At 44.0% G+C, this 23,989-nt stretch overlaps 1 protein-coding gene across 1 annotated transcript; it reads left to right on the plus strand.

Annotated features, from left to right (window-relative positions):
• The first annotated feature begins 824 nt into the window (after positions 1-824).
• Positions 825-15,642, plus strand: FICD (FIC domain protein adenylyltransferase). Its single transcript, XM_085633337.1, has 3 exons — positions 825-933; positions 7,776-8,122; positions 11,403-15,642. The coding sequence occupies exons 2-3, from the start codon at positions 7,834-7,836 to the stop codon at positions 12,476-12,478; spliced, it is 1,365 nt and encodes a 454-aa protein (XP_085489463.1). The 5' UTR covers positions 825-933; positions 7,776-7,833; the 3' UTR covers positions 12,479-15,642.
• Positions 15,643-23,989: the final 8,347 nt, after the last annotated feature.

Raw genomic sequence — 23,989 nt, forward strand, 5'->3', positions numbered from 1 at the left:
ATTTGTGGGGGGAATTGCTCAGTCTGACAACAAAAGGCGTCTCTGCACGCCCCCCTCCCCCCTTGAAAGGCAAACTAGTCACTTGCTGTAGAAAATCACCCGCCCTGTGCTACTGCTATTAGAATTGCATCACCCTCAAAGGGGACGTTTTCTGACACCCAGAATGAAACCTATTGGCACATCATCAGTAAAGCAGCTACCATGATTGATAGGCCAGTCTCCAATCGGAATCCACCACGGTCTCTAGTGTAGGCAACGTCACGGGAAAGAGTGCGTGTAACTACCGAGAAAGCCACATACAGAGTAGCATGCACAAGAGGCAGACATATTAGAGTATGATTATTTTCATTTTGTCAGTAGAAAGTAAGTCTCTCCCTTAAGTGTTCTACCAGCGACCGCAAATAAGTCGTTGTTTATAAATTTAAAATAGAGTGAGTGCTTTTAAACAGTGAAAAAATATCTATATAGGAAATATTGGATACATAAATAATCATGACATGTATAAATATATGCATGAATAGTAATAGATGTATATCATAAAAATAGTGTCTGTACCTATAATAAGTTATGTAACGTTGTAGTCGTCATGCTGTGCTGCATAGTGCCTTCTCCAATAAAATTAGCTAAGTACGGGGGAGGGGTTTTCTGCCTAGTTCCTCTTTTAGCACAAAAATGTCCGGAGCATGAGTTACTTGTTCCACCAATCAATACGAGCCAAGGCCGAAATCGAAGCACGTGATAGGTAGAAACCGTGACATTTCTGGATTGGCGGGTACAAGTTGAGCGAATCAAATTAGAGATTGATTCTTTCAGCCAATTGTCATAGGGTAGGCGGAGTAGTGGGCGGAAATAGAAACCTGAGAGTCTTATAGTCTTATGTGGCGTTAGACTGCGAGAGATTCCCGCGAAAGTGGGATCACTTTGTGCTCATTGGTAAGTACTGTTTCTAAATTGTCTTTTAAATGTTTATCTTGGACGGCTGTAAGAAGCTGTCGTTATGTTATGAATTAAAAATTATAATCCAAGTTTGGATTTCAAGGGAAAGCCACTTGACGGTTATTTTTGTGATGATTGTCAGAAGCTACTGGTGCTTGCCGCTAGAGAATAAGCAACTTGCTTGGAGATCTTACGAGATGTGTCATAATTAATGTATGGCCAGGTATGAGTATATCTGGGATTCAACTGAACATCTTGGGCTGAAGCGGTGATAGTGATGGATACGGGTAGCCTCCCCAACATTGGAACATATCCTCCAGGACGTTTTCTCGGCCCCTCCTATCTCGCCACTGCTAAATGTCAGTTTCCCGGTGGAGGTACAGAACAGGTTTGTTCCCCGGCTGCCCCTCGGGCAGGGTCAAGGTGTGACACATCGAGGTCTGCACGAAGAGCGCTTTTCAGATGAACGTATGAAGCAGACCCGAAGAGGTTGTCCACGGTTTATGGGGGGGGGGGATATGAATTAAGTTACAATGCAATAAAATGTAATTGATTTGTTTCCAGTCCCGCTACTACAACTTCCTTTCAATGCACCAGTTGCTTGCGTAACATACACTTGTTATGTTCTCCGGTGCTTGCTATCCAGCTGCGGCAGTGTTTCTTTATATGGAGACTTATGTCTGTAGGTGGTCACGATGGTACCCGCCCATGGTGTGAAATGTGAATAGTGCGAGACACACCAGAGCATCCATATTGCACTATTGCATATTGCTGACCAAGTTGCACATACGTGGCTGTTCACTTAATCTAGCCTTGATATCCCAGAGTGCTTCTGTTGCTTTCATGGCATGATGCGGTGCAAACTAGTGTGTAATCTTGACGCAGTGAAGCTTTTGTAGCATATAGCGCATTCTGTTCCTGGAAGTTGACTTTGTAGTCCTTCGATGTCAAAGACTAATAAGGATGCCTCCTGAAGCGATACGTTAACAGTACAAAGCAGAGCTAGACGGAGCCTGTTGTGTAGTCTGTTCCCAATTGTGAGAAAGTGCCATCTTTCTTGCATGGTATGCCCCCACTTTTTGCTAAATGTACTTTGACTGAGTGTGCCCTGGACTCCTGCCGATCAGGTGCCCAGGGCCTATGTTCCTTCCCTAAAAACCTCAAAACCCAAATTGGCAAACCTGGCCGCATGTCAGCCCCTGGTAAATGGTACCCTAGGTACCCAGGGCCTTGTGACCAGGGAAGACCTCCAAGGGCTGCAGCACTCAATGTGCCACCCTTAGAGACCCTGTACCCTACCACACACACACACACACACTGCCCTTGCAGGCTGAGTGTCTGGGTACAAGACAAAACAAAGAGTCGACATGCACACATCCCTGTGTGCCATGTCCACCACCTACACTGCCCTGGCATAAATCAGCCACCCCTCTAGCTGGGTGCCCTATGCCAGTGGTGTGGGCACAGACGCATGTGCCCTGTGCCCCAACAGTACCCAGGTCCATTCTTGGGCACTGTAAGTGCAGTGCTGCCATTTAAGAGTACACGGTGCTGAGAGCTTGTCAAACACTAACTCCACAGCACCATAATGGCAACACTGAAGACTGAGAAGTTTGGTATCAAACTTCTCAGCACATTAAACCCGCACTAATGCCAGTGTGGGATTAATGTACCAAGCACCACAGAGGGTATCTTAGAGATGCCCCTGAAACCTAACCTACAATCCACGTCTGGTCAGGGAGGCTGCCTAGGCTGCCACAGCAGACATGTTGCTGGACCCCTGGGTAGGAGAGCCCCTGCTCTTCTGGGCCTGCAACAATGCACATCCTGGGCGAGGTGCTAGGTCTCCTCCCCCAGGATGGACAGGGGGAAGCTTCAAAGGCATGCCACCGCTGTGAGCTTCCCCAGGCCACTTGCTGCCCCCACTCTGGCGGGAAGTCTGGCCGGAAACCCCAAATAAGGACAGGGGATGTGCCAGCCTGCCAACCCCACCCCCTCAGGTGGGGGAGGTAAGGTGAAGCACATCTCTGGGCGCTCGCCATCTTGAAGATGGGAGGCCCTGCCCAATCAGGACTAGGCTACTGTTCCCCTCCCACAGGAGAATGGCAGGATAGGGGGTGTACCCACCCCAGGGCAGGGACCATTGGTCTCTGCCCTTTACCTACCTGTAATGCCCCTAAATCTAGTATTTAGGGGCACCCTGAAACTTCCTTCCTTAGATTCCAGATTCCGAAAAACTAAGAAGAGCAAAAATAAGAAGACCTGCGTGCAGCTGCTAAGAAGAGGAAGACACCAACTGCTTTGGTCCCAGCCCTACCGGCCTGTCGACCCTCGAACCTGCTCCTGCTACATCCCGGCACCTCTTGTGGCCAGCAACCTCACAAACCCTGGAGGACCTGGCTACCTTTTGGCTCTAAGCACCTGGGACTCCCATGAGCAGAGGCTCTGCTCAAAACCAGCTTCTAACTCCTGGCATCAGCCGCAAACCCTGCACATTCTGCACCCGCCTGGCCTGTGCCGGAGTGAACAAAGAACCAGAGGATGTCCCCCTGGCGACTGTGACCTCGAATCCGGCACCCAAGGACTCACCTCAACGCTCCTGACGACGCCTGCAACCTCAGAGCCAGGTACCCCCCCCCCCCAACCGCGATCAACCGAGGGTAAGATTTCCCAACACCAAAAGACACCCCGGCGCCCTGTGGCCCCCTGTGCCGAACTGCTTTACCACAAAGTACTCCCCACTACCGACTCGCTAATGAGTGGTTGGATCCATCTGAACAATTTGAAGCAGATCCAAGAATAAAGGGAAACTGGGATCTGTTGGTGGGCTTTTATTCTTTATCCCCCTGGCCAAAAATATCTTCCTAAGAGCTCCCTGAAAGACGGTTGAGCCCACCCTGACTTCTAGGCGTCGGGGTGTCCCTATGATGAAGCATGACACCACTAGGGTGTGTGAGGGAATATAAAACAAAAGGATTTGCCTCCTTCCCCACTCAATAGTGGTGTCCTATAGTGACTTCACGTAGGGTTCTCCACACGATCAGAATTCCAGGATTGTTCAAATGGATCCAACCACTCATTAGCGAGTCGGTAGTGGGGAGTACTTTGTGGTAAAGCAGTGTTAAAACACGGGAGGGTGCACTCCCCTCTTTAGTTCCTCTCGGCCCCCCCGTAAGTCTGGAAGCTTTTCCTACTTACATTGTGCATTACCCCTGTGCCGAACTCCTGGGTACCTACCTATCCTCCAACGTACCTCTTGAAGTGGTGGTGGCACCTGAAGAATCTTTGTCCCGAGCTTGCAGCCTTTGTTCAACCAGGAGCTTTCCCATGGAAATCCATTGAGCGGCCGAAGGCTCAAAAGCACCCTGCACCCAGCTGCCCGAGTGGCCCTGGCAGTGTAACCTCTATACCTATCTACTTCCCCATTTGCCCTGAGCAAGTGACCAGGAGCCCAGCTCCCACAGCCGTGTGGCCTGCTAGTCAGCAGCCACCAACCAAGGCCCCCCTGCCTCCTATAGGATAACATTGGGCCTAACTCATTCTGCACCCGGCTGTCCCTGGGCCGCTGAGGGTGTAACAACTGTACTTACCTGACCCTGGGAGACCCCTGTGCCCAGAACCTTAACTCTGCCAGTCGAGTACTTGCCCAAAAGTCGATAACCCAATTTTCCTCCATAGGGTAACATTGACAACAACTGTACTTACCTGACCCTGGGAGACCCCTGTGCCCAGAACCTTAACTCTGCCAGTCGAGTACTTGCCCAAAAGTCGATAACCCAATTTTCCTCCATAGGGTAACATTGACTGGTTTCTTCTGAAATTTCTTCTAAGTGTGGAGTTTCTAAAACTTAAAATATTCACCAAAAATCAACCGAGTAACGAAAATACTCCCCTGCTATTAGGAGAGATCCCAGTGCTGGAGCTTGGTGCCCAGCAATGACCCTGAAAAATATTCACAACCGTACTTAACCATTAACCCAATTTTCTTCCATAGGAAATCATTGACTGTTTTTCTGTGAAATTTCTTCTAAGTGTCGAGTTTAGCAAACTACAAATATTCTTAAAAAAATCGTACCAACTGTGAAAATGTAATTACTTGCCTGTTTCAGATAGAGGTCCCAGTACTGAGTCTAGGAGCCCAGTACTGGATTACAAAAGTAACGAGAACATACTTTACCTGCAACTTGAATTTTCTCCCATAGGGAATCTTTAACTGTTTTTCTATGAAATTTCTTCTGTCAACTTTTTAAAATAGCAAATTATTGCCTAAAAATCACAACAGCAACTAAGTCGACTTATATCACTTGTTTCTAAGAACTGTCCCAGGAATGAATCTAGGATCCAGTCCTGGAGTTACAAAAGTAATCCTGAAAGTAATCTATTGCAAATAATTTAAAACTTCCATTGAGCTCAATGCATTATTGTGTTTGAAATTGTGTTGCCTATTGCAACAATCTGTAACCAGTATTTACAAAAGTCAATTGCATATTGCAAAAGTATTTACCTAAAGCATCTCATTCTGAGAAAGTATATTTTAATACCTATTGTTGGTTCTGAAATAAACATATATATTTTTTTTATATAAACCATTGGCCTAGAGTTCAGTTATTGAGTGTGTGAGACTATTTGCTGACTGAGTGTGTACAACAAATGCTTTACACTGTCCTCTGATACTGCCTTTCTGCTCGACCAAGCTTCCACTTTAGAGAGTAAGGTTATATCTAACTTAAGCCTCTGCCAAACCTCTGGGGACTGTGGACTCTGTACACGCTGTACCTATTTGGGAACAGTATATACAGAGCCACTTTCTCACACCAATGCGTTGTTGCGAACAAGGTGGACACCTTGGTGACTATATTCCAGAGTTCTGCACTTCTCAATATCCTTTTTCTTCCTTATGGCTTGCACGCACGTACATTATACTCGCGATCACTGCAGTTAAGACATGTTATGGCTGTTTCGTTTTTATAGATCTTGTCTCATAGTCTACTTACTACCTGCTGCATAATTTCAGAGTTCAACCACCTATTTTACTTTTTAGCTCAACTGCTTCAAACGATACTTAAATGAATCTGCACACGTGGCCCCTTGGCAAGGTTAACTCGTCCTCTTTCAGTAGCCCATTGCTGCATTTGGGTGTCAAACTGGCACAATAAGGTGAAACGTTTGCTTAGGCAGTATTAATGTGTAAAATACCAAATAGTAAAATATTACCACATAATTTTCCTACTTCATTTTCCTATAACTAGTTACCATGATCTCAACTAAATTTCTTAAAGTCGGGAGATACTGCTGTAGTGTCTAAGCATTGCTAGTTTTTTTGTTTTTTTTGTGTGTTATGAGCAATATTTTCAAAATGTTTTTAGACAACCGTCGTCATCAGTTCATGCAATAACATTGTGAAATTACTCTTGATTTTTTTGCCTTATGTAATCTACACTCGCAGGTTTAATCCCAGCACTCTTTAGTTTTGTCCTCCTGAAGTCGATCAACAGGAGAACAATTAAAGGGGATTACTGTTGTATGTGTATAGCAAATCATTAAGACACCAGGCAGCAACTTTCTTAAGCTCAAGTTACTACGCCCCCCCCCCCCCCCCCACCAAATTACAGTTCCAGCCTAGGAGACATCTCATGCTTTTGCAGGTTTCGTGGGACAATCTCATCAATGGGCATCGGTAGCAAATGGCAAAGTAAGACCAGAACAACCTCCTATTTGATACTTTTATAACCTAGAAAGAGTACACTACATTTGAAGAAATATTCCACATATACCCAGCAACCACACAACCAATGACCACAGTCTTATCCAAATGCTTCTCGCCATTATGATACAAAAATAAACACTTTTGTGTTTATTCAGAGGGCAGGATGATACACAGCTGATATCACAGACACCATATCACTGCAGACCCTGGATGCACTCTACATCATAGAAAAAGGACACCACACCACCTCCACACATAGTTCTCTGAATCCACTAAGGCACAACTGCCTGCACATTGATCTCACATGCGAGAGGACGTGGCCTTGCAGTTATCCACAAGTACTGATGGTCATGCCCTCTTCAGGTAACACTTGTTATAACATGCCTCTTGTTACCCTAAACCGTCAGAATAATTTTATGCCCATAGTATGGGGCTTTTGGAGCGACTCACCATCAGCCATGTCCTGCAGAGCAGTAGAGTACATGAGTTAATCATAAGGTAAGTGTCTCCAAAAAAAGAACTTTATTGAAGACATCCGACCTTGAGAATTGAGTCTTCTAGATGGTGTGGCTTTGATAACAATGTTGTGAAAACAAGAATTGGCAGAATCCTTCTTTACTTCATGTTTGAATTGGATAAAAAAAATATACTGTTACCCACTTAACACAATCACCCACCGGCCCCATATATTAGGAGCTAAAACAAATTCTTTAGGGAAGATGACAGCTTGAGTTGGAGAGTGTGCACATGCATAACTGTTAATAACATTTCTTCCGTTTAATCAAGAAACATTTTTGTTTTTGAAATCGGCTGATTGTGCATCATACTGTGGATTGTGTGGCATACGCTGCAGGTCAATGTTTGTCAACAATGCAGCAGAACACTTAAGTTTATGGCCAGTGCAACGCATTAAAGCTTTCTTTTCATGTCGAGAATGGCAACATAAGCAGATTGATTGCATGTTAACAGTAGCATATGTTTCACTGACTAGAATCCACCTCAAGGCTCAGATTGTTCTGAGTTTATGTTGCTTTTCTGTTTATGGCAGGTGTGAATTTTGTATCGTTAGTATTTGAAGTTGTCATCCCCCAAAACGAAATGTTGATGGTTTTCATTTTTCTTTTTAATTTAGGAATCAACATGCTTTATAGGAATCCCCAAAAGTTGTTTCCGTCAGTTCTTGAAGTCGGATGATTTTTATTTCAATGGCAGTCGAAGCTCTAAGATGGAGGAGTGTCCGGATTGGCTCTGGATGGGTTGCTGTTTTAGTGGCACTTGTGGGGTTCTTCCTGGTGGTCTTGTGCCCACTAGGAGGACTAGAACAGCAGTGCCATGCTCTTGTGAAAGGTCTGTCTCTGTTGAGGCTTACGTTCTGGGACAGCAATGAGCGAGCCACAAAGTACCCTGGGCAGACAACTGGACTTGCAGTGGCTTCGACTGCTATCGAGTTACTCGTCCTTAAACCTCGGCCCACAGCAGGTGAACATGTTTTACTGGACTTAACAAATGGGAGGGGAAAGTGTCCGAATTCAGATTAATATAAAACTTATTTTCTTGGTTAGCTATATACCATGTGATATATTTTTGATTTGGATTGATTGCTTAACATGATTTTTTTTCTCATATGTTCTTGTCACTACTTCAAAATTATTGAACTATGAAGAACCATGAACAACCTACATGTTATGTAATGTTATCAATATGTTTTTCCATGCGTGTGAAGGTCATCTATTGATCTACAGTCTGCTGTTCCCTAAGAAACAGTAATATAATGCACCGGTCACAGTCTTTACACAATTACCCAGAAAGGCCAAGCGACTTGTTTGTAAGTTGTCGAGTTCGAGATAAAGCTGAGGCACCATGTATGATTTTTAACTGGTACAATGCTTCACATCACAAAAGTGTTCCCACCAGTATTTTGCCATTCTAGTGGATTCTTGTTTTCAGTAGCCATATTTATCCCAATTATCACGATTCAAGAATATACACAACTATTAATTTAATAAACATGGACACGAGTATTTGTTTTAAGGGACTGTGGAGCTGACTTGCACGCTGCCAGACACAAGGCTTCAGATAACTTATGTTGGATATTGAAGCCCACAAACTTCAAAACCTGGTCAATACTAAAGAGTAAACAAGCCCGCGAGTGGTGCGCGCCCCACAGCGAGCGATCTGTTTTCAATTATCGCGCCCATGTCTGGGCACGATAATTGAAAACAGATGTGGCCTCTGCGGGTAACCGACACCAATAGGCCGTGGGCGGAGCAAAGGCGGGACATGCACCCGCCTTTGCCCAATTGCGTGCGGTCTTTCTCAGAAAGACGCACGCAAAGCCCAATAGCCCTGTAACGAAAGCTGACCACATGCACAAGCGTGTGGTCAGCTTTCAGAAGCCCCTACAAGAAGTCTCGCGCCTACGCGAGCAGTGCTGCGCACTGCAACGCTAGGCACGAGACCTAAAAACAGTGGGCCATATGTAGGTAATTTCTATTTACCGATTCCTAAATACCCGAATTTTAGCGATTCGGTATTTAAGAATCGGTAAATAGAATGTAGGTAAAAAAATCTGTAAATTTTACCGATTCGGTAATATTAGTTATTACCGAATCGGTAATAAGGAATACCTTCCCATTCATTCCTATGGGCCTGGACGCCCATAGGAATGAATGGGAAGCCATTCACTATTACCGATTCGGTAAATACCGAATCGGTAATAGGGGCGGCATATTCAAGGGTGGCAGGGTGTCACATTGACACCCTGTTGCACCCCTGAATCGTGCATGTGTGCACATGTGGCGCACATACATGCCCTAAGGGCATGTATGTCTGCCACATGGCACTTTAAAAAAAGCACAAAATTGCTTTTGAAAAGGTATTTGGTATTTACCACCAACTTGTAGTTGGTGGTAAATAACGAATCCTTAAACCAAAAATGCACTCACTTGAGTGCTCCCTACATAGGATTTAAGGATTCGGTAATTTACCGATTCCTTAAAATACCTAATCGGTAAATTACCGAATCCTTAAATCCAGCCTCCTACATCTCAAAGGGCTAAATACCGGTCGGTAACGGGAAATTTACCGATTTTCGGCCGTTACCGACCGGTATTTAGCTACCTACATATGGACCAGTGTCATTAATTTATTAGAGTCTAAACAAAAACCTACATTTGGCAGCTCTCAAAACAGAACTGGCAGTCACCAATAGACTTCCACCCTGCTCTATCCTGCGGTGAACAGCTAATGTCTTCAGCTAAGTGGCATCAGCAGCTCCATGTTACTAAGAAGATTTTTTTTACTCTTTTGCTGCGTGATGCAGAGGATGTCTATGGTAAAAAATGTATTCTTTTCATGTACATTAATTGGGGGCCTAATTACGATGTTGGTTGCTAGACGACACACAACATGGTTTTAGAAAAAAAAATCATAGCACAGAGTCAGCCCTAGTGGTAGCGACTGAAGACATAAGAGAAGCTCTTGACAGAGAGGGGACGGCTGCGCTGATCTTGTTGGATCTCTCTGCTGTTGATTCGGTCAGCCATGAGATCCTGGCTGACCGTATGCGAGGCCTGGGAATTGGGGGCACATCTTTGGAACTCCTGAAATCATTTATGGCAAATAGACAACATAATGTGACAATAGGCAATTTTGTCTCCAAGTAGTTTTCCTTGGACTTCGGAGTACCCCAGGGATCAGCATTAAGTCCAACTCTGTTTAACCTTTGTTACGCCACTTGCGTCAATTATCAAAGACTCCGGTTTTACCTTAGCGTCTTACGCGAACGACACCCAAATTGTGGTGTCACTAGCAAACTGAAAACAACCCAGGTGAGGCTGCCAGCTTATGCATGAGCAAGGTGAACAACTGGATGGATTGCAACTGCCTGAAATTGAATGCCTCAAAAACTGAGGTTATCATTGTAAGCAATAAACTCTCTCTTTGGACACTGGACTGGTGGCCTCCAGAGTTGGACACGCTGCCTACACCTTCAACTAAAGTAAAGAACCTTGGATTCTTGGTAGACAGCAAACTGAAATTCAAGGACCAAGTTAACAAAATGACCTCTGCCTCTTTCTGATCCCTAAGGTTTATAAAATAAATCAAAACATTTCTGCCTCCTGAACTTTTAAAAACCATAAACATGGCTATGGTCCTCACAAGGATTGACTACCGCAATAGTCTCTACCTTACTCTTGCATGTCCCCCCGGCATGAGTTGCGCTCTATAAATTATATTACATTACCGACATCTATGTCCATGGTCTGCCCGCCACATTATGATGCGGCAGGCGGAGCGACCGTCAGCGGCACTTCCAACTGGCTCAAGGACCAGTCAGTGCGCAGAAAAGACTGTAATTCCCTAAAGGCGGTGGAGCCAGGCTGTGCTCTGCTGTCGGGATTATGATAAACAATTGCATCACACCTTTATATATTGGAGCCTCATTTATGTGTGTTTAAATGTATTCACGCCTTTAACGAGAATTATGTGCATAGAAAGTCCTAAGAGCTCTGGTAGAGTTGGTGTTCCAACTCTCGATTCTGAACATACTTCTGAGTCCATCATTATTGCATCGAGATGTTTTCAGTCAGATCAAATATTGTTGACTGCTATAAGCAAAGGCAATATTTTGGCAAAAAGACACGTTGGTTTTGAACAAATGAAAATGTTAGTGTGCATGTGTAAAGATGTGTCTTGCTTTAAAAACTTTGCTTTCACTGTTGAGTTGAACAATCTTATTATTTTTTTTTTTTTACAGATGTCAAGTTAGAGGCTAAAGCTGCCTTTAACCAGGCCATAGAAATGAAACGTCAAGGAAAACGAGATAAAGCTCACAAGCTTCTCCTGCATGCCCTCAAGATGGACCCTGATCACGTTGATGCTCTGACAGAGATGGGAATATTTCTTGAGGAAGAGAAAGACATCATCCAAGCTGATTATTTGTATTCCAAAGCACTGACAATTGCTCCTCGTTATGAAAAGGCTCTCATAAATCGTGATCGAACATTGCCTCTTGTTGAAGAAATTGATCAGCGATACTTCAGCATTATTGATCGGAAAGTTCAAAAAGTGATGTCAATTCCTAAAGGCAACTCTGCTTTACGCCGCATCATGGAGGAATCTTATTACCACCATATTTATCACACAGTCGCCATTGAAGGAAACACTTTATCTCTATCTGAAATCAGGCACATCATTGAGACCAGATATGCTGTTCCAGGGAAAAGCCTGGAAGAGCAAAATGAAGTTATTGGCATGCATGCTGCTATGAAATACGTGAACACCACTCTGGTATCCAGAATAGGTACGGTCACAATTAATGATATATTGGAAATACACAGGAGGGTGTTGGGCTATGTTGACCCAGTAGAAGCTGGAAGATTCAGGACAACTCAGGTGTTTGTAGGGCATCATATACCACCGCACCCTAGAGAAGTAGAGAAACAGATGCTCGAATTAGTGCAGTGGCTTAACTCCGAAGATGCCATGAGTTTGCATCCTGTAGAATTTGCAGCCTTGGCGCATTATAAATTGGTTTATGTTCATCCATTCATAGACGGTAATGGAAGGACGTCTCGATTGCTAATGAACCTAATATTAATGCAGGCAGGTTATCCACCCATCACCATTCGAAAAGAGCAGAGATCGGAGTATTATGATGTCCTAGAAATGGCCAATGATGGGGATGTGAGACCTTTCATACGATTCATTGCCAAATGTACTGAGACTACGTTAGATTTGCTTCTGCTTGCCACAACTGAACATTCTGTTGGCCTGCCTGAAGCCAAACCCAAGTTTGATGGTTGCAAGCAAACTATACCAGTTAAAACCTAATTCTAGTGTAGGCCATTTTTTTTACATTAATGGCATTTCTTTGCACAGGTATTGTTTCTTGTCTCAATGCCACTCCTCCCTTTTTATTCAGGCCACCTTTCTATGTTGTTAACCCGCTGCCTGTGTAAGAGGTAATAACGAATACCTATAAACTTTCAGAGATCCATTTTTTCAGTGTGCACATATGTAAAATATTTGTAAGTTCTAAGCCAAGCAGCTACATGTTTCAAATTGTTTGCATCCCTGGTACAACCCAACAAATCGTAGTGGGTTAACAGTTGTAAAAGGGGAAAACAAATGGAATTCATTTTCATTTACTCTGCTGGTAATCATGTAAAAAAATATTGTTTTAAATATGGGAGGCGGGGTGGGAGCCTCCCAACACGTCAATATAGCTTATTTACAAACCTTGTGTTTAACTCTACAATATGACTAACTATCCATTGGTAATCCCATCCTACAATTCCTGTCTCTACACCAGGATTGTGTTTTTGTTGAGAGAACTGGAAACACAAATATCTTGTTTTTCGTGAGCTATTTAGCCACAGCAGTTACTTATTACCAAGCTACCTTGGTTATTTATTTGATTAAATAGTTTAGCACATTTATTCATTTAGATTTAAGTTTAATTGCTTTGTTTAATAATTCTATTTCTGTAATCGAATCGAACGTGTACTGTAGGTGGCATGTTTATTAGCATGCAAAAATATTTTTTGCGCAGGTCTGAAAACCTTTAAAAAAATCTGGCACCCAAACAATCAGAATGCAGGTTTGATGCAACTTTGGTGCTGTTTACATGTTCATATTCATCATGCATTTACATATGTATAAAATCTGTTTGTAAAGCTGTTGTTTATCTGGTGGGATATTTTAGAAGAAGTGGCGGACTTTACCTTCACTTGAAACAGATAGCCTCTGGTTCAAGAGGTCTAACTCTTTGTTGTTGGGTGACTTTATGTTTTTTCAGCTTTATTATCACACCACTGCTAGCCTCGAAGATAGTGGTGGAACAGTATAAATTTACTGTGAGGTATGTGTACTCTTGAGTTGGTGGCAAATAACACTCTGCCCTGCATGTTCTAAGCAAGAAGCATGATTACTGCACTGAGACTGTAATGGTTATGGACATCTCCAGTTCAACCATTTGTCAAGTCTTATGATGTTGGTACAGTGCTGTTCACTTTCTTGTTACTTTGGCTGCTTTTTGGAGCAGCCAAAAAAGGGTTCTATCAGGGAGGTGAGCTATATTAAGTGCGCTCACAGATTTTGTAACCAAAAAACAGATGTGCTTTCCAAGCATTGCCTTCTTAAGCACTGGTTTGTTCATTTTTAAAACAGACCACCTCAATAAATACTCCAATAAAAGCTTTTCCATTATACAAAAGCTGCCAAATATAAAGCGCTCCAGTCACCTTATTGCGTTTTAACAATAAAAGCTTACAGTTAAAAAGAGCCCCATCAATATTGAATATGACAGAACAGTTAAGCAGCTCAAGGAACCTCCAGATGTGAAAGGGGTGTAGGGTATGTTGAAGCCTTTTAAAATCATTATAATAACTTTTTTCATATTTTGTTATAAATATATTTCGCTGTATATTGAAAGTTGATTTTTAGTACTAATGGCAATGATAGAAAAATAAGTTTAAAATTTTCATAGCTTGTAAAGGGTCTCACTTGTTGACGAAAATATCTGGCTATTCACATTTCATAAACAGAAACCGATAGCACTTTAACTCCTTTTTTGACCGTTATCTGCTGCATAACGTACTTAAACCGCTCAAAAAGTTTCTCTGCTCCTAGCTTTGTGTGATCGTTGTAAATCGTATATCTTGATTTACCCATTCTACCATCGTACACCTGCTTCTTTCGATTTAATACATATGAATCATATCCTGGCAAGAAAAGCAAAACATCAATGGTTTCATAGCCACAACGTTGGGTAACACAACTACCCAAGTCATATGCAAGGCATGGGCATACTTCTATTTAAAGATTTTTTACAGCCAGAGGAACACACTGAATCATTGTCTTGTTTGGGGGAGGTAGTAGTAATAGTTTGCACTCCACCTTAGACATCTCTTGAGAAGAAAAGTGAATAAGTGGATCTTAAGTCTTATCTGTAATACTAGGCTTGAAGCTTACCTGGTAAACTATGACTTCTGCTTCCAATAGTATATCCCTGCATGTCTTTACAGGCAGGTTGTTGACTATGTATTGTTACATCAGCCCTAAAGGCTTAGTATTGGCACAGTGAGGATGGTACCAATCTGCCATTGTGCATTGTAGTTTGTTATTGAGTGTTGGTATAAAACACAAGCATCCCCGCAACTTTGATTTTTAAATGCTTTTTACATCCATCTAAACAAAAAGTGGTATTCTAGAGTTCTAGTATAGAGACCTCATTCTTAGCTTTGGATGTGCCTTTGCCATAAATGGACCTTTTCCATCACTCCACATAAATGGAAGTATTTACTCGTACTTGATCTCCAGTGGCTTTAAACATTAACATTTTGGAAAACCGCACACAGTTTTGAAATGTTACATGTGTGGCTAAGCATTTTGTACGGTCTTTAAACTATGTTTTCTACGTTCTAAATTCTGTCTGCACTTTATCTTGACAACAATGAAACTTTGCTGTTACTCATCCTGCAATGCAATGAGTATTTTTTGTAACAGATGGCCTACAGTAGCCATCGCTTTACATTTGCTTTAGGGAAATATGAAAGAGCATATGTCACTAGTGTTTCTATAAGGAAGATTATTTGGGAGTTTTATATTTTTTTTAAAACCTCTCCATGTCATCCATTTCCCATGTTGAGGTGTAAAACCAATTGTCCTTCTTGCCGGCAGTGTTCTAGAAAGGGTCTTTTGGTTAAAAAAAACATTTTATGAATGAGAAGTTTTTTTGAATTTTAGTTACCATATCTTTTGCTTACATGCGCCTAACTCAGACTGTGCTAATTTTAACAATATCTTTTCAACAATGTCTCCGTAAGTATTTTGTGTATGGCAAAAAAAAAGTCCAAACCTATAACTAAAATGGAATTTAAATCAAATTCTGACCTCAGTGTGTTTCCAGTTAGCACTTTATTTGAGAAAATTGTATTTTATTAATAAATATAGTATATATTATTCTATTCCAAAATAAATTATTTTGTTATCAACCTTGTTTCTGCGTTTTCAGTACTTTGGTGGCTTCAAAGTTTTTAATGCACAGTGCTAAAAGGACAGCTTGAAGTAACCAGAACCGACAAGAGGCCACAACAAATCACCTCCCTTAGATCTCTTATCACCCACACCCCCAAATGGAATCCGCATCAGAACCAACAACAATGCCCCTCCCGTTTTGTCTAATCTCCGCCCTTTCACATCTCCACACTCTGCCACCTCCCCTATCCCCACTTCCATCACTCCTCCACAACCCTCTACCGACCGCTGATGTCACCCACCATGACACAGCCACTATATCAAGTCAGATTAAACCCCCAGCCAACACATATCCCTCTCATTATCCACCACCCCATTCCCGCTCCCAGCCACACATTCCCACCTACTACCCACACAGGCATCAAACCCCTCAGCAATACCACTCCCAGCCTTCCCTGTCCACCAATCATGTATCCTCCTTATCACACTTCTGAAGAAGACCCTCTCATAACCCAGTCCTACCTAACATCCAGAAAACTTCAGAACGTTATATTAGATATCAAAAGCATCCTTCTTCTTGCTGAAAACTCTTTCCAAACTTACCCATCTTCAACAATCTCTTGCGCTAATCAACAATGTGATAAAAACTATCCCCCTGCCTCTGTCAAATCGACTCCTACGCACTCGCAAACTCCCCATCTAACGGACATAGAAATCCACACCCTTTTACTACTATATGAAAACCTTCAGACTTAAAGAAGATTCTTACTACCCAACGGACCAGGTAAGCCAAACCCTCTTACCGTCTTACGAATGCCCCACTCACCTTATCACCACTGAAGAATTCTCTATTCTCCCAGTCCCTATCAACCCAAACAGAACATCCCATCCAAAACTCAGAGGAATAAAACTGAACAACCTCCAATCCGTAACCAACAAACACGGATTTCACGAGCCGTCCATAAAGAATTCCTCTAATCTGATCTCCTGCCTTCTCCTAAACTGCCGTTCAGCCTCAAAACACACCTCGGACATCGCCGACCTCACCCTGAACATGAAAACAGACATAATCGTCCTTACGGAAACTTGGCTCAATGAAGCGTCCTCCCCATGCCTAGACCTTTAAGTCCCCCCTAACTACAACATTATTAGACTAGACCGACCTCTCAAAATGGGCGGAGGACTAGCCTGCATTCATCGATCCAACGTTACCATCTCGAAGTTTCACTCCGAACCCATGGACTCCTGTGAATACCTTGGAATCAATGTTCCCTCTAATTTTTATCCTCTGTGTGTGGCAGTGTAGGGTCTCTGCGCGCTGCAGCCATGGCTGTGTGCGCCAGGAACCAGACCGCGCTTGTGCGCAGTGCCAAATACCACTTCAAACCTTTGCTTTAAAAAACTGAAAAGATGGTGCATTTCCACACATACAACCCACGTTAAGGGGCTTAAGGCAGATTTGCAATGACATGACATGAATTGGTTACACTGGCAAGTTCACTTTAGGTTTAGAAAAGAACAAGACTCCAACGGCTGAGGGGCCATAGATTGCCTGAAGTACATGCAGTTCTCCAGCTGAAAATGCCATTATAACGGAATGGTCAGAATGAAATTAGGGGAGAAGAAATTAGATGGGCGATGGGGAGAGCCTGCAAGCTGACAGGGATAACTTACATACTTTAGTTAGAACCTTCCAGGACTTAGTGCAATCTCATAATATCCCACATACCCAACAGTGGAGACATGCTCTACTGGTGCACCCAATACGTGGAAAACTGGGCCCATGACCTATCTACACACCACAGTCCACAATTCTTCAATATCTACTCACCTGGAAGGAATATGGTGGGACGGATTCTGGCTTATATGCAACTAATTGCTAAGCTCTTCTTGCAAGCCACCTCAAATGCACTTCATATTTGCAGGGAAGTGCAATTACAGACACAATTCTTAGAGGGGGAGTCAGAGAAGCCATTAGAAGAACATCATTGAGGGTTAAAGGAGGCCCATCTGAAAGATAGTTATTTTAAGATACTACATCAATGGCAGTAGACACCCCCCCCCCCCCAAAAGACTCAGGGGCATATTATCAAGAAACTGCGTCAAAATTATCGCCGCTTTAGCTGCAGAAAACTGCCGCTAAAGCGGCGATAATGAGCTTGATAATATGCCCTTGAGAATTCCCATAGAAGCCCATGTTCTGGTGTCAACATGGGCTTCTATTGGAATTCTCTGCGGCATATTATCAAGCCCATTATCGCTGCTATAGCGGCAGTATTCTGCCGCTAAAGCGGTGATAATTTTAACGCCGTGCTTGATAATATGCCCCTCTGTGCCTCCTTCTAACCCAACCCTTTTTTCTCTCCTTTTCTCTTTCATGTGTCTTGCTTCTCCTTTTGTCTCGGTCTCCTCCCATTGCTCCCCTCGTCCTCTTCTTTTTGCTTTTCTCTTCTGTCCTCACCTCTCGTCTCCTTACTTGTTTTTTCTCTTTTCCTACTTTTCCTTCCTTTTCTCTAGTTTTCCCTGATCCTTCAATCACACAGGTGATCTTTTTTTCTATCATCGCCTTGTCTCATCCCTCTCCCCTTATTCCATTTATCTCTCCCTCCATTTTGCCCTTCTAACTCTCCTGTCCATTAGCCTTTACCTCCCTTTCACCTCTTCTAGAGGCCCTGTCCTTCCCTATCACTCCTTTCCTTTTATTTCCCTACCTCTCTCTCCTCACGGTTTCCGTTCTCGCTCCTGGACAGTTGCTACAAGATTAAACTGGTTTTAGTTAGCATTAGTTTGGACAAAGAAAATCAATCTTTTGGGCCAACATTACCCAGATGAGTGCCAATTATACTCCTTGCTCATACAGCTTTCTGCACAGGGACTGGAGCCTAGCTGTAAGTGCAGCGATGTACACAGGACAGCCGGAGAAGAGACCGTCTAGCACATCAGGATATCTGTGTACACCTCTTCATCTGGGCACACGGGAGAGGTGCCCTGCAGTCTGTGTCGGGAAGCACAGGGTTCTACACTATGTAGTAAGCAACCCCTACCCAGACAGCTCTCCACAGGAACAGGCGCTCCCCTGAGCTATAAAGCCTGGTCTATGCAGGCACACTACTCTAGCACAGAAGGGATGCCTGCGGTCTGTGCCCGGGAGCACAGGGTTCTACATTACAAAGCACGCAGACCCATACCTGAACAGTTCCCCACAGGAGTCGCACTGAGCTATACACCCATGTCTATGCAGCCACATACACAGGAAAGGCTGAAGAAGTGCTTAATTTGAGCCAGTGGTTGCAGGTGTTTTCCACCAGCATTCATTATTTGGCACCGGGACTTATTTTTTTACATTTCATACTTTGACCAAGATCAGGAGACAAAGGCAGAATAGGTAGGCTGACTATTTCTGAGTACTTTTGGGCCCCGGCACTTATTATTTTACAAATTAAGCACTGGTAAAGCGTGGTGCAGGGAAGACTGTGGGCTTTTGTTTAAGTATTCATGTTAATCACAGCCCCTTCACGAGCTGTGATTAACATGAATACTTAAACAAAAGCCCACAGTCTTCCCTACACCGCGCTTTACTAACAAAAGTGTAGAGCAAGTTTAAAAACACAGCGGCAGCCCTGTCGAGTATCACACATCGCGCGTTAGACTAATGCATTTCAGTGTGGTATTCCGCATTACCACACTGAAATGCATTGCCATACATATGCAGGTCTCAGCTGTCACTGAAACTGCTGCCTCACTGTTGAGGCTGGCAGTGCGCCGTCCGTGGTGGATCGATGCTCCTACGGCCAGCGTGGGGCTCCCAGTAGGGTTAAGGCTGCTGGCAAGCTCACTCACTGCCACAATGTAGCATAATCCGTGATTGCGATTCCCCGGGGCGCGGTTCTGTCAGCCTGACAAGTCCTGGGCTCTCAAAACAAACCGGAGCGCTGTAAATTAACACTACAGACAGAAAGCAGACAGCGCCCGGCGCGAGCAACTTGCAGGCTTGTTTGGGGGGCTGGCCCAACTCGCACAGGGCTCAGGCAGGTGATGTTACAATGTAACTAATTCACCCGCGCCGTGAGGTTGCGCAGACCGTTTCTATTGAGTGCTCACACCGCGCATAATTGCGTTGGACTATTAAATACCGTAATTTGCCGACGTCATCACCAACGCGTCTGCCCAAAAAAGTGACCGTGCCTCAGCAGACACTGCAACCTGCTGCGTGCCCAGCAGCACTGAGGCCATCATCAAATGCCGCGTTGGCACGGTCCTCGACTCAAGGCCTGGACCACAGTCGGAGCTGCTTCAGGGGAAAGTCATTGGCGCAGCGGGGTGGCCCATCACAGTCCGAGTCGTTGCGGCTGCAAGGCGCAGTAGCAGGCTTGGTGGCAGTAGCTGCTGCAAAAGTAAGTGTCTCATTAATAATCCTAGTTGCTTATGCTGCTGCAACTGTTTTCGGCGCAGTTAGTCACAGAGTTGGGGCATGGCTGAAAATCCTCATTTTTGTGTGGCTGACCAATAACTAATTTTTGCTCGAGTGAGGCTGAGCTGCAGCAAAGACCGCACAATGGCATCCGCTGTGGGGATGTCTATGGCAGACACTGTCAGGATGGTTTCCTCTCTGCCGAAGTGTCCCTTCTCTGGACCTCCCCTCCCTCCGCACTGTCCTTCTCTCCTGCTTTGCATGCTTCTTGAGGTGGCCTAATTATACACTGCACAAACGAGGCCACGAGCTGCAAGGCGTGTTTCCCACAATCCCTAGTGGGCCTTGAAGACCGAGTTGGCAGCTTTAGCCAGGGAACAAGGCTCCCAAAACCAGGACACAAACCCAGGAGCGAGAGGCTCCAGAACTCCCAGGTGCCACAATGTATTGAAAACAGCAGCAGACAAAGACAATGATAGGGGGCCCAATATAATCTCGGGAAGGGAAGCAGTCCGGGAGCCCTTAACACAGAGCACCTGTGAAGGCCAGGCCTCGCAGGGAGCGAGGACAAATCATCCACAAGGGAGGGACGTCCTGAGCTAGGGAAGCATAGACTGTCAACCCTTGGAAATGAGAGTTAGTGAGAGAGACTGTGCCTAATTAAAAAAAATACCAAGCACAGGGGCCCAAAGATTTTCTTAGGGGCGCACTGCAGGAGCAGCCGAATGCTGGAGTGGCTAGACTTGTGGATAACTAATGTCTGTTTTTCCACCCCACCCCACAACACTACTTCTCTCTTTATCTCCCTCTCAAAGGTGCATTTTCGTTTATGCTTTCTCCTTTTTTACAGTTTTCCTATCCCTTCGTCTTTTTCCGCCTTTATCTCGTACTCCGTCTGAATAATGAAAATGTGTCCCATTCCTCACAAAAAAGAGCAGGACACCATGTTTACAATCCAAGGCGATCAAGTGTGTTTATACAAAGTGGTCCACTGAGGAATATCAAGACTACAGTTCCCAGAATGCACTGAGTGGTTAGATCACCATAGCTGCCATGGTTTCAGATTGCTATGTGTGACAGTTTCATAATTTCATTGTAATTAGAAGTCAGCTGTCGCAGGAGTTTGCACCAGTTTAAAGATCTTCTTAGAGTTTCTCTATGCCTAAATGGGTCTAATTTCTGGTGTTTATATGTTTACCTCGTCTTCATTGCTTCATTTTTGGTTGTAAGACAGTGTCACTCATACATGTTGAAACGTCACTCATAATTGCACTGTAATTAGGAAAATGTCACATTTAGCCATCTGAAACCTTGGCAGCTATGCAGCGTGTACTTAAACGCTGTGTTTTTAAACTTGCTATACTCTTTATTTAGTAAAGCGCGGTGCGGGGAAGACTGGGCTTTTGTTGAAGTATTCATGTTAATCACAGCCCCTTCACGAGCTGTGATTAACATGAATACTTTAACAAAAGCCCACAGTCTTCCCCGCACCGCGCTTTACTAACGAAGAGTAGAGCAAGTTTAAAAACACTTGTTGAAGTATTCATATTAATCACAGCTCGTGAAGGGGCTGTGATTAACACGAATACTGAAACAAAAGCCCATAGTCTTCCCCGCACAGCGCCGCGCCCAAAACATTCAGCAAGTACCCCAAGCCAGCCTTACCCGCACTCCTGCTGGCAAAACCATATCAAAGAAGTGCTTTTCGCGCCGCTCGCTTTTTTAAAGCGGCGGCACAAATTCTCTCTCGGGATGTGACTGTGTGTGCGCGCTCACAGGAAGAGAGATGCGCACCTTATTGGGAACAGTGCTTGGGATCGCTGTCAAGTCTTCAGATAACCACTCCCACAAGCTACATATCCTCTACCATCCCCCAGGCAAGAACGCAGTATTTACAGACCAATTTATGGAAATCATAAAACAAATAAACTCTACCCCTCTCTCCAACGACATATTCCTCTGCGACTTTAATCTCCATTGGGAAAACCCCCTTGACAAACAGGTCCACGCCCTCAAAACCTCCCTAGCAGACCATTCCTTGATCCAAGCTATCTCAAAGCCCACTCATGCTAATTGTGCTACTCTTGACTGGCTCATCTCTAAACAAAACACGATTGAATCTATCCAGATCACCCCTTGTGACTGGTCTGACCATCACATCATCACCTTCAGTATTTCCTCCGCTACCAAGAAAACCTTCCTGCTACAAAACAAACCTAAACAATGGATAAGAAACACAAAAAACCTAGACTGGAACACCCTAGCATCCCACTGTGAGAAAGTTCTCATCCCCCCCCCCCCCCCCAACAACATGTCTAACGTCAGTGACCTCTACAACTCCACGATGACCAAGATCTTTGACCAAGCTGCCCCACCTGAGCTCAAACGAATATCAGACAAAGATAAAAACCCTTGGTTTAACGGAGCCCTAAATGAAGAAAGACGTAAACTTAGATCATCAGAACGGAAATGGCGACAGCATCCCTCCCCTCTCCATCTCAAACTACTTCGGCAAGCTAGAAACTCCTATAACAAAAGTATTCTTCAATCCAAAAAAGACTTCTTTAGATCATAACTAGACAATGCCAAGAACAGACCAAAGAACCTCTTTGACATTCTAAAACAACAATATAACAAATTGGCTAAATCCTCTCTCTTGACCGCAAAATCACAGCTTAGCAGTGAAGAATTTTCCTCCTTTTTCACAACAAAAACAAACTCCCTCCAACTCGAGCTTAACATGGCCGCAGCGAACGCAACCACCCCAAAGCATTCTCAAGCTGAAATCCCTGATCAACCCGAGTTACTTTTGCCAAAAAATAACTCTCACTGATCCACTTTCAAACTTTACTATCCTTATGACATCACTAAAACATTAGCAACCACCAAACTCAACAACCGTTTCAATGTCCCAGTCCCCTCAAATTGCCTTCCCCACATCTACCAAGTCATCTCCCCTCTGGACAAAAATCATCAACGCCTCTATAGCGCAAGGGCACATACCGGACAGCCTAAAAACAGGCCAGGTCACCCCTATACTAAAGAAACCGACTGCAAACTCCTCAGACCCCAACCATTTCCGACCCATAACTAACATTCCCATGCTAGCCAAGGTCCTGAAAAACTGTGTTCAACAACAACTGAACCAACACATCATGGACTTCAACCTTCTGAACACCATCCAATCGGGTTTCAGACCCGACCATAGCACAGCAACAGCCATTCTACATATAGTGGACGACGCTTGCTCTTGACCGGAACGAAACCTGTCTACTAGTCCTGCTTGACCTCTCCTCAGCCTTCGACACGGTCAATCACGAAAAAATTCTAAAAAGACTGGAAAATAGGATGGGTTTATCTGGCTCAGTCCTTCAATGGTTCAAATCCTTTCTGGAAAACAGAACGCAATCTTTCATGGTGAACAAAAATCTTTCTCACTCCTCACCAAACCCTCTGGATGTACCACAAGGCTCTACCATATCCCTCACCCTATTCAACCTATATGTCGAACCGCTAACCAAACTATTACAGCAGCCAAACATAGCCTACCACATGTACGTGGACGACACTCAAGTTCACATCAAGATCTCCTCCATTGAAGACATAATATCGATGAACATGGCACTCGAAAAGACCGCCCACTGGCTAACAACCAACTTCCTCAAGCTAAACTCACAAAAAACTGAATTTCTTCTAATCTCCCCCCCTAATTATTCCCAGGAGACAAAGGAATGGTCCAAATTGATTACTGCACTTAACTGCACGCCAACTCTGGTGGACTCCACCAAATCACTTGGAATTACTCTAGATAAGAACATTAACATGCAAACACATATCAACCTGTTAGCTAAAAACCCACACTTTCACCTCAGCTAACTCAGGAAAATGAAACCTTTCATCTATAACCAGGACCTCAAAACTGCAGTTCAATCCTTAGTCATATCAAGGCTGGA

This window comes from Triturus cristatus, chromosome 11 (assembly GCF_964204655.1).
Source record: "Triturus cristatus chromosome 11, aTriCri1.1, whole genome shotgun sequence".
Classification (NCBI taxonomy): Eukaryota; Metazoa; Chordata; class Amphibia; order Caudata; family Salamandridae; genus Triturus; species Triturus cristatus.